The sequence below is a fragment of the Salvelinus sp. IW2-2015 genome, linkage group LG4p (assembly GCF_002910315.2).
Source record: "Salvelinus sp. IW2-2015 linkage group LG4p, ASM291031v2, whole genome shotgun sequence".
NCBI classification, from domain to species: Eukaryota; Metazoa; Chordata; class Actinopteri; order Salmoniformes; family Salmonidae; genus Salvelinus; species Salvelinus sp. IW2-2015.
The window spans coordinates 1,749,868-1,766,603 of record NC_036841.1 but is presented as its reverse complement, the minus strand read 5'-3'; the positions used below and the strand labels follow the sequence as shown (position 1 = coordinate 1,766,603).

The window sequence follows — 16,736 nt, the reverse complement described above, 5'->3', positions numbered from 1 at the left end:
CGGAGTTGTGTCTCTTATTCACACGCGTATCTGCCCTCTCATTGGCTAGAATGGTCCCACCTGATCTTGCCTACTCCCGACTGCCTTCCCTTTTATAAGAAATGTATTTCCATTGTTTTAGCGGCCACTTTTGTATCTGCTCAATATAATGGATAATCTGTGATCATATCCATCAACTTCAGCCYAGGAGTGGTGTGTGCGTTTCATCCGCTAGGTGGGGCACTTTTCTCTTTGTTTACCCCGCCCAAAAGCCATTACSTTAGTTTCCGACGTTGCTTCAAGTCTGAATCGAAGTAGGCTAGCTAGATATCGCCAAGCGTACTTTCCATATTTCTCTATGTTCAAATAAATATTCTGTACATAGATAGTCTTGTAAATGTATTATTTTTTATTTTTTTAATAATCCGAAAATAATTTTCATAGCAATCAACGACAAATGTTGGATCGAAATCTTCGCCTCATCCAGCGTTTATAAATCAAGCAAATAGCTACTTGCTAGCGATTTAGCGGCTACGTTAGCTATCTAATCGGTTAGGGAGCTAACAAGTGACAATTCACAAAGGTAAACAAACCAACCGCTAGAAGTTGAAGGGTGGGATGTGGATATCATTTATGTAACCTGCCGTGTTTTTTGCAAAATGGACCATGGAGGACCTTTGCAACGCGAGGACTGTAATATCGTTTAACGAGATGAGAAATACAGCGACATTCCAATAGCAACGTCGCTACTGAAAAACAATACCAATCCTGAATCCCTCGTCCATTTACATGGTGAAAGCCACCCGTAAAGGCCTGGTGTTAGTTTTTAAGATAGCTAACTGCCCCTAGACCATCAAATCCACCTTTGTGCAGTAGACTGCAACAGCCCGTGCCCTGGAAACGTCACCGTTGTCACAGGTTTGTTTTTACGTTTTCTAACTCTTGGCTAACTACATGTATGGCCTGGTCAAACGTACGTTAGCTAGCTAACTTACCATAGGTAAGGCTGCGAGTTAACGTTCGCTAGCTGTGATGGCTAACGTTAAATGTAAAAATGTTTTATTCCCTCTTTTGTTTGATCGTGAGTTGACAWAGCTACCAACGTTAGCTAGCTAGATAACTATGTCTACCAACAAACTAGCTAGATGATTAGCTCTGTAGGTACTTAGTAGTGGACTGGTGTCTTATGGTAACGTTAGCCTAGTTAGAATAACCACCCCTCTTACTTGTTAGCTAGGTAACGTTACTACTAATATAGCCCCTCCTAGCCAGAGCTTGGCTACTAACGTAACGTTCTGCTTTTGTGATCAAATCAARWWWTTTTTTGGGGGGGGGRCAAATATCTCTCGGTAGCTAGCTGGGCTGGTTTCAGWGTATTTCGTATTATTCTGTACGTAAAYCCGAGACACCCCATTTAGTATATGTCACGTTTCGTATGGTATGTATTAATTTGTGGATGTCCAACACCCATTTCGTATGATATGTTACGAATTCTGGCTAGGTGGCTAACGATWACTAGCTTACTAACATTAGCTCGGCTATGGGTTAGAGTTAGGGATTCAGTTTAGGAGTTAGGTTAAAGGGTTAATTAAGGTTAGGGGAAGGGTAGGCTAAGTAGTTACAAAGTAGTAATTAGTTGAAAAGTTGCGAATTAGCTAAAGTTGTCGGTGATGAGATTTTAAGTCTCAACCTTTGGGTTGCTAGACGTTCTCGTTATACGGCCAGCCCATCCACCGCGACCAACCGCTTGACTTTAGTTTTTTCCTTGACCATCTGTCTTATTTCACCATACCAAGCGTAACATATTATAACTCATTTGAACGCTTCGGATTTACATGGACTATGTTACGTCTAGTCTATTTATTTATTTATGTAAACCTAGCTACATAACAACTAGGCATTGCAAGTTACAGTATATACCCACCACTCAGGTGGTCATTGCAATACTGGGATGGTTGGATGACAGCTGTTATTACTTTACCCTGTAACAAGCTGTATTGCAAGTCATCACATATTATGTATTGTGTTAAGAATACATGACAGATTCCATGGAGATTATGTAGTCTTTTTGTTGTTGTTGTTGCTTCAAGTCAAATACACTCATAGATTGACTGGGCAGCTAGGCCTAGATGTTGGCTTTATCAAACTTACACAGATGTTGGCTGAATGGTCAGGATAAATGTGCATGCATACTGCATGGAAGTTCTTTACCATAACCTGTGTTGATGATGCTGGTAATAATGTGCTCTACTTTCACTTCACCATGAAGCTGATTATCTTGCATTATGATTAGCTGGCCTAAATAAAGAATATGCATTAGTGTGTTGTACAGAGACCATCTTTACAATGTAGAAGGGCAATTCCAYGGTAACCGAGTGATATTAGCTAGGTTTCTATCCAATTTGGGACAGTTTCATATGAATATTCAAAAATTTGCATTAAAACAATATTCACATTTTAACACCAGAGATGTTTCCATCAAATTGACTTGTTGCAGATAAAAGGCTGTATAAAAATACCCTTTGCAGTTAAATGTCCATGTATGGAATAAAAAATTAAAGTGAAATGAGATTCTATTGTATTTTTAACTCTACTGTTTTGTTTTCTCACAAAAAAATGTTTGCATTGTATAATGAGTGCACTCCCTGGTATTGGCACTTGCACTAGATAATAGAGCTATCTGCATGCTATTGGCGAGAGCACTTGTATAGCCTACATCAGGGATGGGCGACTGGCGCATGGCCCCCTGTTTGTAGGGCCTTGACCCCCCAAAAAATGTTTTTGTTACTCAGTCTAGGCCTCAACTTACTGTTGACAATTAATAAAAGAATACACAAGGTGACATTTTGAACATTTTGAAATTTGGTTGTGCATCGGTCACTCATTTAGCCCATGTCAGCAAAATGTTTTTAGATTGGTAAATTAKTCTAGGGGGTAGCTATCTAAACTTGTAGTAAGCATGGTTGAAATACCAAATAGGGTGGAGCCTATTGATCATTAGTTAACATATTCAAAACTGCAAACACCCTATGGGAAAATGACTAGAATTGCATTAACTTAGTTATGAAATTGCRTAGAATTGCAGCAAACTTGCTTTAAACGGCAACATTATTTCTATGCCCCATGGCAAAATGTGCAGAATTGCAGGACATTAACTAAAATGTATTTTTTTTTAAACCTTCGCTGTCACGAGGTGGGCCAGTAAAATGTTTTAGGATGTGTGTACGCAGACCCACGAGCCACTGGGAAAGGCAAAGTGGGGTACCTAGTCAGTTGTCCAACTGAAATGTGTCTTCTGCATTTAACCCAACCCCTTTGAATCAGAGAGGTACGGGGGGGCTGCCTTAATCGACATKMATGTCTTCGGCGCCCGGGGAACAGTGGGTTAACTGCCTTGCTCAGGGGCAGAACGACATATTTTTACCTTGTCAGCTCGGGGATTCAATCCAGCAACCTTCCGGTTACTGGCCCAACTCTCTAACCACTAGGCTACCTGCCGCCCCTCTGCGGCCCATTATGAGTTCTGTTTTTCGGGGCCGGGAGGAGGGCGCCATMAAAGTTGCCCATCCCTGGTTTACATGATGAGATTAATATTATGGACAAAAGAGTGAGAATTCTTTTGTCAAACGTGGACTTTAATGCAGGCAAACTTAAATTAGTTTAACCAAAATTTTACCAGCATGTCAAATGTGCAACCAGAGGAAAAAAACTCTAGACCACCTTTACTCCACACACAGAGATGCATACAAAGCTCTTCCCCGCCCTCCCATTTGGCAAATATGACCACAATTCTATCCTCCTGATAATTGCTTACAAGCAACAACTAAAGCAGGAAGTACCAGTGACTCGCTCAATACGGAAGTTGTCAGATGACGTGGATGCTAYRCTRCAGGRCTGTTTTGCTAGCACAGACTGGAATATGTTTCGGGAATCATCCAATGGCATTRAGGAGTATACCACCTCAGTCATCGGGTTCATCAATAAGTGCATCGATGATGTCGTCCCCACAGTGACCATACGTACATATCCCAACCAGAAGCCATGGAATACAGGCAACATCCACATTGAGCTAAAGGCTAGAGCTGCCGCTTTCAAGGAGCGGGACACTAATCCGGACGCTTATAAGAAATCCCGCTATGCCCTCAGACGAACAATCAATACAAGATTAAGATTGAATCCTACTACACCGGCTCTGACGCTCGTTGGATGTSGCAAGGCTTAAACTATTACGGACTACAAAGGGAAACCCAGATGCGAGCTGCCCAGTGACKTGAGCCTACCAGACGAGCTAAATGCCTTTTATGCTCGCTTCGAGGCAAGCAACACTGAAGCATGCATGAGAGCACCAGCTGTTCTGGATGACTGTTTGATAACGCTCTTGGTAGCTGAACTTTAAACAGGTCAACATTCACAAAGCCGCGGGGCCAGACAGATTACCAGGACGTGTACTCAAAGCATGCGCAGACCAACTGGCAAGTGTCTTCACTGACATTTTCAACCTCTCCCTGACTGAGTCTGTAATACCTACATGTTTCAAGCAGTCCACCATAGTCCCTGTGCCCAAGGAAGCGACGGTAACCTGCCTAAATGATTACCGCTCCGTAGCACTCACGTCAGTAGCCATGAAGTGCTTTGAAAGGCTGGTYATGGCTCACATCAACAGCATCCTCCCGGATACCCTAGTCCCATTCCAGTTTGCATGCCGCCCCAACAGATCCAGATGACACAATCTCAATCGCACTCCACACTGCCCTTTCCCCCCTGGACAAAAGGAACACCTATGTGAGAATGCTGGTCACTGACTACAGCTCAGCGTTCAACACCATAGTGCCCTCAAAGCTCATCACTAAGCTAAGGTCCCTGGGACTAAACACCTCCCCTGCAACTGGATCCTGGACTTCCTGACGGGCCGTCCCCAGGTGGTAAGGGTAGGCAACAACATGTCTGCCACGCTGATCCTCAACACTGGGGCCCCTCATGGGTGTGTACTTAGTCCCCTCCTGTACTCCCTGTTCACCCAAGACTGCGTGGCCAAACACAACTCCAACACCATTAAGTTTGCTGACGGCACAACAGTTTTAGGCCTGATCACCAACAACGATGAGACAGCCTATAGGGAGGATGTCAGAGAACTGGCAGTGTGGTGCCAGAACAGCAACTTCTCCCTCAATGTGAGTAAGACAAAGGAGCTGATCGACTACAGGAAAAGGCGGGTGGAACAGTTCCCCATTAACATCGACTGGGCTGTAATTGAGCAGGTCGAGTGTGTTCAAGTTCCTTGGCGTCCACATCGCAAATTAACTATCATGGTCCATACACACCCAGGCAGTCGTGAAGATGGCACGACAAAACCTTTTCCCCCTCAGGAGACTGAAAATATTTGGCATGGGTCCCCAGATCCTCAAAGTTCTACAGCTGCACCATTGAGAGCGTCCTGACTGGTTGCATCACTGCCTGGTATGGCAACTGCTCGGCATCTGACCGTAAGGCGCTACAGAGGGTAGTGCGTACGGCCCAAGTACATCACTAGGGCCAAGCTTTCTGCCATCCAGGACCTATATAATAGGCGGTGTCAGAGTAAAGCCCATAAAATTGTCAGACTCCAGTCACCCAAGTCATAGACTGTTTTCTCTGCTACCGCATGGCAAGCGTTACCGGAATGCCAAGTCAAGGACCAAAAGGCTCCTTAACAGCTTCTACCCCCAAGCCATAAGACAGCTGAACAATTAGTCAAATGGCCACCGGACTATATACATTGACCCCCCCCATTTGTTTTGTACACTGCTGCTACTCGCTGTTTATTATCTATGCATAGTCACTTCACCCCTACCAACATGTACAAATTACCTTAACAAACCTGTACCACCGCACACTGATTCGGTACCCAATGTATATAGCCTCTTTATTCTTATGTTATTGTTACTTTTTATTATTTTTGTATTWAATTTTTTGTTTTAGTTTATTTGGTAAATATTTTCTTACTCTTGAACTGCATTGTTGGTTAAGGGCTTGTAAGTAAGCATTTCACGGTAAGGTCTACACTTGTTGTATTCGCCGCATGTGACAGTTCGATTTGAACTGCACATTTTAGTGGCCTTTTTTTGTCCCCAGCACAAGGTGCACCTGTGTAATGATCAGCTTTTTGATATGCCACACCTGTCAGCTGGATGGATTATCTTGGTAATGGAGATAAGGGGGATGTAAAAAAAATTGTGCACAAAATTTGAGAGCAATAAGCTTTTTGTGTGTATGGATTATTTCTGGTATCTTTTATTTCAGCTCATGAAACATAGGACCAACACTGTCCATGTTGCGTTTATATATTTTTTCAGTGTACCTTATGTACTTTTCCCTGTTGATTTGTTAGGATTTGGATAATGCTGACACTGATGCACCTGAGAGAGAACCCTCCTTCTGTCTGACACAACGAGCTGGATTTAACACGCCCTCCCCCTCAGTACCCCCATCTCCTGCACCTGAACCATGTGAGGGCCCCTCGCTCTACTTTGAGGGGATCCCAGGACTGTTGTGTAAAAGCAGCCGYTGAGCGGGGCCAGAGTGAACCTGTGTGCGAGCAAGCAGTCTTCCCCCTAACCCCCACCCACATATTCCCGCCCCCCTTCCCGTTGGGAACGCGCCATGATGTTCCGAGACCAGGTGGGCATCCTGACGGACTGGTTCAAGGGCTGGAACGAGTGTGAGCAGACGGTGGCGCTGTTGTCCCTGCTGAAGAGAGCATCTCGTACCCAGGCCCGCTTCCTGCACATCTGCCTGGAGCACTGGCTGGCAGACTGCACTGAGATCCACATCCTGGAGGCTGAGGCCAACAATGCAGGTAGYTAATRACTGCAGATTTCTGAAGRAYACATTTGAAACCCTATTGGATTAGTCATATTGTATTACCGGTACACCCTATCTTATGGTGTAAAAACCATGTAACAGATAGACCTACAACCTGTRAAAATGTMTTTTACWTGTAAWYAAYTRCCCCTCTGTCCTTCMYCTCTCYAGACATTGTGAGCCAGTGGCACCWGGAGCCCATGGARAAGGCGGTGTCCCTGCTGCTGTCCCACCTRCCCYTRCTGCAGCCCCGCAACAGCGAGGCCAAGTGTGAGTACATGAAGCTGCTGCAGAAGGTGCTGAGYTAYACCATCGAGAGCAGYCTGTTTGTGGARGAGAGCAGACAGCTGCTGTCCTACGCCCTCATCCACCCGGCCACCACCCTGGACGACCGCACCTCGCTGGCCATGTGGCTCAACCACCTGGAGGAGCACCTCTCCAGCGGCTACCCAGCGCCCTCCTCCCGGCCCCCCTCCGGGCCCTACCACCCCCGCCAGGGTTCAGATGAGTGGCCGGGCTCCGCGGAGGGCCTGGACCCTGGCCACGGCTGGCTGGACAAGCCCCCCTCCTCCAGCTCCTCCCCTGCAGGGCAGAATGGACACATGTCTTTCCAGGGTGGGATGCTCTCGCCCATCAACAGCAACAACGCAGGTCAGTGGCTCACATCTCCTACCAAGCCAGACTGAGGGAGAGAAATGGTCGAGGATATGTTGTYGAGGTGATGAGGAATATACTAAACMWMMAAWAKMKMTWTTKKWKGTTATCTCRGTTATGTAAGCATGCTCAACTATTTAGTGTGTGATCTTTGTCATGATTGTCACGTCTTTGTAAATAGTCTCTCTGTATAGGCCTTCGTTAAAGGGATGGTTTACTGCGATTATCTATAACATCCTGCCCCTCCTGTGTCCCCTGCCAGGCATGGGTCAGATGGGCCAGCCCAGTCCTCTGAAGAGGTCCTTGTCCCTGATCCCCTCCAGTCCCCAGGTCTGTGGCGCAGATTGGCTGAGCCAGGACGACCTGGGGGGGCGACAGGCCTTTGACCACGCGCCCCTGTCCCCCCAGAGTAGTGTTGCATCCTCAGGCAGCGAGCAGACTGAGGACCAGGGCTCCAGAAACACCTTCCAGGAGGACGGCAGTGGCATGAAAGGTCAGGTCAACCATAACACGCCAGGGGTTCAAAGCGGTTACATTGTTGGTATTTTCTCTGGGAAAAGTCATGACATGCCAATGGCTACTGCACTTGGCAATGGTGGAAATGCCTTTTCAGTGGGATGCTATAGAGTGTTTCAGTTGTTTTGTTTGTGTGTGCTCCAGATGTCCCTGAAAAATAAGTAGTACAGCGTTCTCCAACAAATAGATCTGAGGTGTTTATTTTGACATGCACTGCACAGATGCGTCAAGCATTCCACAGTAGTGTCTATTATTTGTTAGTTTTATCCTTCTCATTGTTCTTGGACTAGTGTTACAAGGACTCAACAGGAGAAGAATAACAACTTATGAGCATGTTGTTTTTCTACTTTGTTTCAGATGTGCCCATGTGGCTGAAGAGCCTTCGTCTTCATAAGTACGCGGCACTTTTCTCCCAGATGACTTATGAGGAGATGATGATTCTGACAGAGCACCACCTGGAGTCACAGGTTTGTCATCGTTTGTCACAGGTTGGTCAGCTTCTCTTGTTAGTCCTCTCTTTCCCCTGCCTTCCTCATCAGGGCTGAATAGATATGGCCTGCGTATTGTCCTCCAGCATAGTCATACCTCAGCACTCAATGAGCCCTGAAATGAAGCATCGCTGCACCCTACAGTTATACACAGCCTCCCCGCGCAGATAAACCATGCTGTCTTGGCTCTGCTCCATAGCTTTAATGAAACCGATGGTGATCAGGAGTGTTATTTAGTAACTGGATGTCCGTGTTGCTGTGAGCAGTGATTTCTCCTTTTAACTCTTCGTCCAGAATGTGACCAAAGGTGCGCGGCACAAGATAGCCCTGAGTGTCCAGAAGCTGCGAGAGAGGCCAAGCGTTCTCAAGTCYTTAGAGAAGGTAAAACCACATGCTGTCACCACTATTATTTTAAAAGCATTTCAGATGCATTTTTAYCTGGTAATGTTGTTCTCAACAACTTAACTGTTAGTTTCTAATGAAATGTAAATGACCATATCCACTATAATAATCACAAATAGTGTAGATATGCTACCACTCACATTTTCTTCAAATGAAAGTTGAGCAACGAGTTCCATGACAATTTCCTGTCACACCTCAAGACAGCTTTGCTAATAAGATAATGCTATGATTGATCCAACAGGATATACTGGAGGGGGGCAACCTGCGTAACGCCCTACAGGAGTTACAGCAGATTATCATCACCCCCATCAAGGTCTACAGCTACAGCCCTCCCAGTGTTTCCCACAGAGATATGGAGCGGACTGGATCCCCCTCAGAGCACTCCAACCCTGGGGAGGACAAGGACCTGGCCCAGGAGGGCTTCCACAACCCCCCTCCCTGCGACGGGGAGTCCTCAGCCACACCCATCTCAGACCGCGACATTGCTGGCCAGTTCACGCGTGTCATGGGTAAAGGTAAAAAAGGACAAGGCTTTTACATGGCTGAGTACATGTGTATTTGGACGATTGTTGAGCTTGTTTGTTGTTGATGTGAGATGTGCTGGTGTGTTTTGTTTGGAATGAGTGTTGGAGGGGGTGTGTGTGGGTGTTATGTAACATTGTGTGAACCTCCTGTCCATGTTTTGGAGGGGGTGTGTGTGGGTGTTATGTAACATTGTGTGACCTCCTGTCCATGTTTGGAGGGGTGGGTGTTATGTAACATTGTGTGAACCTCCTGTCCATGTGTTGCAGTGTGCACTCAACTACTGGTGTCCAGGCCGGATGAGGAGAATATCAGCTGTTACCTGCGATCATTGAGAAATGTCTGACACATGAGGTGAGACCCCGCAGAATCACATCTAGAAAATAAACATTTCGACCTTTTCACATACAGCTAGCTGGTGGTTTAGGCTGCAAATGATGTGTAACAAAACACCTACAGCTCCTTCCAATGGTATGTTACGTAGAGAACTTTCACTGCACTAGAAAGAAATAAAAGGTTTTTTTTGCTGCTATGTTTGAACCATTACCAGGAGTTCAACACCTCGCTCTCTCTTTCTCACTCGCCAATTAATATGTATCTCACTGGGGTGAAGTATTTGATGTCTCTACTAGCTGTTTTGAAATCATCAGGAGCAGGGTTTCACTCTCTCTGTTACTCTCAATTTCTCTCTCTTAAATCTCTTTATCTCTCTCTCATTCTCTCTCTATTTCAGGCTTTCACAGAGACTCAGAAAAGAGACTGGTCTCCTGGAAGCAGCAGGTTCTCAAACTGCTCCGCCGTTCCCAAGAAAAGCCATGCTGGACATGCCTGTGTACCGACAGAAGGGTAAGATAACTGGACTTCTCTTCTCCTTTTGATCTATCACTCTTCTGTCATGGCAGCTGAGAGTCTCTCTATCCATCTACACATCCATCTGGATGTCCCACAGGGCTCTGTCTGATAACTGTTCTCTCTGCCTCCTCTAGCTGGATGTCCCACAGGGCTCTGTCTGATAACTGTTTCTCTCTGCCTCCTCTAGCTGGATGTCCCACAGGGCTCTGTCTGTAAACTGTTCTCTCTGCCTCCTCTAGCTGGATGTCCCACAGGGCTCTGTCTGATAACTGTTCTCTCTGCCTCCTCTAGCTGGATGTCCCCAGGGCTCTGTCTGATAACTGTTCTCTCTGCCTCCTCTAGCTGGATGTCCCACAGGGCTCTGTCTGATAACTGTTCTCTCTGCCTCCTCTAGTGGATGTCCACAGGCTCTGTCTGTAACTGTTCTCTCTGCCTCCTCTAGCTGGATGTCCCACAGGGTCTGTCTGATAACTGTTCTCTCTGCCTCCTCTAGCTGGATTTCCAAGGGCTCTGTCTGATAACTGTTCTCTCTGCCTCCTCTAGCTGGATTTCCCACAGGGCTCTGTCTGATAACTGTTCTCTCTGCCTCCTCTAGCTGGATGTCCCCAGGCTCTGTCTGATAACTATTTCTCTCTGCTCCTCTAGCTGGATGCCACAGGCTCTGTCTGCATAACTGTTCTCTCTGCCTCCTCTGCTGGGCATAGTTCCAACTCCCTCCACAGCAGGCTCTGTGAGTGCTGGGGGTCTGGCGCGTAGGGGGCAGAGGTCATTTCCAGATGCCCCCTCGTGGCCTCACTGCCGGGCGCATGGGTCTCCTGAGTCCAGGTGGCAGTCGGGTTGCCTCCCCACGCCACACCCTCACCAGCCCCACACTGCCAGGCCACGGCAGACAGGTTATCATTGGATGGGATGTCATATAGTCTGGGGCATTGAATACAGCCACTGAAGTTCACATATAAAAAAAAGTCAGATTCATTCACAAGATAATACATTTTCTAAGAAGTCTTTGTCATTGAGGATTGCAGCTAGTTAGCCAACATTAGATTTGACAATAGATTATATTGATCTACATGTTATTATCCCACATAGTGGTGAACTTCCTTAGACAACATTTGTTTTGACAGATTAACAAGTGCAACCACAGAAGTGTTAACAGGTTAATCAATGCAATACCAGGGCAACACGTGGGTTAGGCACTGCATTTGATATGCATTGGTTCATATCATAGCTGAAAGATCTCTGTAATCATCGTGCTGGGAGACTAACACGGTGTACAACATGTTTGATGAGAGTTGATGTTCTGTTGTCTCGGTAGAACCTGTGGTTTGCCAACCCTGGGGCAGCAACAAGCATATGCCCAAGCCAGAGTCGCAAGCTCCGTGCAACGGACCCACTCACTCCCTGTCCACACCTCCCCGCAAACCATGCTCCTGTTCCAGCAGCAAGGTAGGATCCTAGCACCCACTTCCCCCAAATATTACCCCAATCACTTCTAAATCAAATGTATTTATAAAGCCCTTCTTAGATCAGCTGATATCTCAAAGTGCTGTACAGAAACCCAGCCTAAAACCCCAAACAGCAAGCAATGCAGGTGTAGAAGCACGGTGGCTAGGAAAAAACTCCCTAGAAAGGCCAAAACCTAGGAAGAAACCTAGAGAGGAACCAGGCTATGAAGGGTGGCCAGTCCTCTTCTGGATGTGCCGGAACATGGCCAAGATGTTCAAATGTTCATAAATGACCAGCATGGTCAGATAATAATAATCACAGTGGTTGTAGAGGGTGCAACAGGTCAGCACCTCAGGAGTAAATGTCAGTTGGATTTTCATAGCCGATCATTCAGAGTATCTCTACCGCTCCTGCGGTCTCTAGAGAGTTGAAAACAGCAGGTCTGGGACAGGTAGCACGTCCGGTGAACGGGTCAGGGTTCCACAGCCGCAGGCAGAACAGTTGAAACTGGAGCAGCAGCACGGCCAGGTGGACTGGGGACAGCAAGGAGTCATCATGCCAGGTAGTCCTGAGGCATGGTCCTTGGGCTCAGGTCCTCCGAGAGTGAGAAAGAGAATTAGAGTTCTAAACATCATATACACTGTCTTACACATACCTTGCTCAAATCTCTATTCCCACTGTCTTTTTACACATACCCTCCATGTCTCACTGCAACCTTCATTCACATTTCCTTTAATATCCCAGCGACATCTCCTTCCAAACCCAATCATACACGGTCTTTATACATCTCACCCACAGCCTTTAAACCCAATTTTACACCGGCTTACGCATCCCACCCACATCTCCATACACACCGCATTCACACGGCTCCATATCTAATGCATCTGTCCGTTTTTAAAGTGTGATTTAATGTCCAGATATAGTACACACAAGATAACTGAGTTACCTGTCTCTCCTCTCCCAGAATGCCAAGTTCCAGGTGCAGACCTGGAGATCAACCCTACCCTGGAGTCACTGTGCCTCAGTATGACAGAGCATGCCTTAGGGGGTGAGTGAAAACACACGCCTTACACTCCCACATGCAACTTCTTGGAAGTATGACACTGATATTTAAAACCACATTTAGGTTATTGAAATGTGTCATTTGGATTAGGCAGAGAGTGAAATAACGTTATGATTTGAAATCTTAATACATGTTTATTTTTTTCATCAATTTTTTCCCAATCCTCCTTCCTGTAGATGGAATGGACCGAACATCAACAATATGAAATTAAAAGCAGTGAAAGGAAGAAACCAAACTGACACTTCACTTCAACTGAGGCCTGTTCAGTTCCTCTTGCCCAGCACAAAAATATATGCTTAWAAAAGAAAGCGAAATGGTCACTACAAAACGACAACTAACAGTGTATATGTTCTCTGATATTTTTCTACTTTATTATACTTAACTGAGTTTATTATAAATGGAATACAGATGACTATTATATTACAGGAGGGAGAAGAGGTTACTTGTGCAACTTGCTCAATGTCTTCTGCAGGACTGTGACATTAAAAGGAGCAGATTGATGCTCTGAGTGTTGAGCTTTGAGAGGAACGTGGAGGATTGGTGCTGTCTTAAGGGGGTTCTAACTTAAATGTTTCTCCCCTTTTCCTCCCAGAAAAAAATCCACGCAGAGCCACGCCTCACACCCCCAGATACTTTAACTGTATGGTCAGGGTCTCCCAACCAGGAGTAAGGCACTTGGCCTCCCAATTGGGCGCTAGAACAGAAATGAATCACACGCATGACCAGCCTGTAGCACGGCTCTGATCCTTGAACACAACTACAGCTGTCTACACAACCACCCTACCCTGCTACAGCCAGAGCTAGTTAGGCCCTTACAGTAGACACACCAACACCCTGGCTCATTCCCCTCACTTACCCAACATGGGTATTACTGGCTCTGACACCTACTCACCTCTACTAGGCCAAAGAGAAGGGCTCTGTGTGAATACCTATGTTAGACTGATGTTTGGAGTGGCCAATGTGACATTAGACATGGTAATTGTTAAAACAATGGCGGTTTGAACGTAGCATGCCAGCTGCAACTTGTCCACATTGATATTTTTGCCCTTCTACAAAAATGATGATGAATCTCATTTGCAAGTTAAGGGCAGAGGGAAAACCCCACAGAGTTGAATAAGGACTGGTATGGTTTCTTCTGTGGGGGCTGTGAGAACTTGCATTAGTAAAGAAAATGAAAAAAATCCAAGGGGAGCTGTTAGTGCATGTGTTTTCAAGTAGTTACCTCCCTATGTTATACTGGGTGAGGAAGCTTAATGAATTCATCTTCTACCCTGAGGCCCCAATATGACTGGTTCTGAAAAATGCAAAGGAAGCACCGTCTCTGCCACTCAGAATGAACCAGTACCCACCTCCTCACCCTGCCCTCTCCTCAACATAGCCTGTGTGGAGATCTGCGGAATCATACTTTTTAAGTAGCCAGAATAGATTCCCACCCTGCGCTTTCTTCCAGCTGCACTGGGGTTGGACAGCCTTCCTGTTTAGATTAAGCCACAGCGGAGCCGGTGTGAGATATGGCTCGGAAAACGTACCTCAATCCAGGGATGAGAAATGCGATGTACTCTGAATTGTCCCATTATCTCAACTGTTACATCAAATATTAAACAACTGATCGTTTTTAAGTAAATTGACGTTTTCGTCGTCCTGCTAGCTAGCAGTAGCCACAGCAGCTATTATGGACTGGCATGTCGCGTTGAACGACGAAGGAGCTGATTGGCTGACACTGCCATTCCAAAATGGCTGCTGTGGCTTCTGCTACCTACCAGGATGATGAAAAGCGCAGTTTTCCGGAAAACCGGCAGTCGTTCAATATTTTCGGTGTAACAGTTGGGATAATGGGACAATTTGGATTACAACGCATTTCTCATCCCTGGATTGAGGTACGTTTTCTTAGCCATATCTCACGTACGGCTCCGCAGTGGCTTAATCTAAACAGGAAGGCTGTCCAACCCCAGTGCAGCTGTAAGAAAGCGCAGGGTGGGAATCTATTCTGGCTTATATTTTAAGGTGCTTGAAATGTCCTGTTTGGGTCTCTTTTTGTGTTCCAGTTGTAAAACCCTAACACTTATTTTGTGGTATCAGTGTTGAATCAGAAACTCTTATACAACCTGTCTTTGAATGTGGCAGAGCGGAGGTGCATGTATGTATATGGTCTTAACGTTTGGATCACCTTTGGTTGCATCACGAGGCAGGGATATCCATTCGCATTTTATTTCTGCAGAGCCATAGCTGGTCTATTTGTTTAGTAAACATGGTTATTTACCAGCATGACTTTTTCATATTTTTTTTTTACTACTCCCTTCATTTTAAGAACTTCTGTGTTTTTTCTAGAATTGCATGTTTTCACCCACACTAATTGAACGATTGTTGTAGATATTGAGAGAGTGCAGTGTGGCACAGTCAAGGTAGTGCTTAATCTCTACAAATCCTCCAGAGAGCAGAGATGATGGGACTGGAGTTCAATGTTGATACCTCCTAATAGCATTGTTTACCTCCCTCTGGGAGTGCCCATTTCATGTTCTGTGATGTGTAATGATGGGTCTGAAAATAAGACTGTTGGCACTTCAGTGCTCGTAAATATGCTGTCTCCTYAGTATGTAAGGCCTAAAGCATGTAGCTAAGCCTTCTACCACATGAGAGGGCTGTGTAGAGAATGACAGATGCCTTCTACCCCCTCAGTTCAGCTGCTTATCTACTCGCTGTAATCATGATTCTCACTAGACTAGATAGTGAGTGAGACCTGTATGAGGGTATGTTGTGTACCCTTTGCTCTGCGCTCCTAAAGTTTTTGAGTGGCAAGTGAAGACTGATATTGCCTGGCCTTGTGGGTTTGAACTGTCAGATGCCGCAGGCTGATTTAACAGTTGATGTCACCTGAAATGCACAGCGACAGCTTCCTCTCTCTGATTTGGCTATTGAGCCTGTGTAGTGTCCTAGTCATGGTTTTCCTCTGAGCTGGCTCTTGGATAGATATGACTTTATGAATACATTAGATTAATTCCCACAAAGAGTAGAATGGTTAAAAAAATGTTCACAAATTTCAGGTTTAGATAGGCAACCAATGATCTCAATCTAAGCTATTAAACTGATAATTGATACTAGCATGCCATGTAATATGGCTCATGTAATATGGCTCAGGTTGTCATTTCCTATCCCTGTCTCAATACATACAATGGCACCTGAAGTAATTCCTCCACGTAAGGGGTAGACAGTCCCGTTGTAGAAAAGTCTTAGTTCTTTAGGCGAGGCTAAATTGAGTTTGCACATGCCAGTGGTTTAGGATGCAGAGGGGGATGAAATGGCCAATCTGAGTCATAATACTATATGTGCAAGTCTAGCCCAACACTAACAACGGGCCAAGGAATATGTTTACCCCCGTGTTTACATTTCAGTGAAGCGTGAAATTGGTTAGAAAATGCACTTCGTGGGTCTGGCTTTATTTTCACATGCCAAGCAGAATTATGAGGTACATAGCCAGCCTGTCATACATGAGACCCCTTTTCCCAAGTGGCCTGTCAGATGTGGTCAATGTCCCTGCCTGGCATAATAAATAAGCAGTACGTTGTAGGCTTTTTTTTGCGTCTCTGTCTTGTACAATTTATATTTAATTCTAATGACTCCCCAAACATTTTTCTAATGTTTTATGAATGAACAGTTTGCATCCCATGCTTACACACGCTACTTTTTTACTGTCACACATTGTTTGAATGATCTGAACTACAGTATTGATCAGATGGACAGTCCAAATAAAAGAGTTACCTTTTTTTGCTACGTGACTCATGTTTGTGGTATCATCAGTGTTTCCTTTTATTCAAAGTTTTGAATATATTATTTAAGACACTTTGCAACAGTTACATACAGCCGTATCATAGGTAATTTATTTATCATACCTATGAGTATGGGTTACAAGTGTGTATGACGTTTGGAATGTGATGATGCCGTCAGTACATTCCATTGCAGTACACTACATGCCTAGC

The 16,736-nt window shown here is 45.3% G+C and overlaps 1 protein-coding gene across 1 annotated transcript; it reads left to right on the top strand.

The window, feature by feature from the left end:
* The first annotated feature begins 259 nt into the window (after nucleotides 1-259).
* On the top strand, nucleotides 260-16,535 carry LOC111956670 (protein Smaug homolog 2-like). Its single transcript, XM_070437123.1, is given in 18 exon segments — nucleotides 260-897; nucleotides 6,347-6,814; nucleotides 6,991-7,470; nucleotides 7,736-7,966; nucleotides 8,347-8,456; nucleotides 8,772-8,858; nucleotides 9,121-9,394; nucleotides 9,671-9,724; nucleotides 9,727-9,755; nucleotides 10,135-10,147; nucleotides 10,150-10,197; nucleotides 10,200-10,292; nucleotides 10,970-11,028; nucleotides 11,030-11,146; nucleotides 11,569-11,625; nucleotides 11,627-11,699; nucleotides 12,664-12,747; nucleotides 12,939-16,535. Coding segments are annotated over 17 exon segments (2,034 nt in total). The 5' UTR covers nucleotides 260-897; nucleotides 6,347-6,618; the 3' UTR covers nucleotides 12,968-16,535.
* Nucleotides 16,536-16,736: the final 201 nt, after the last annotated feature.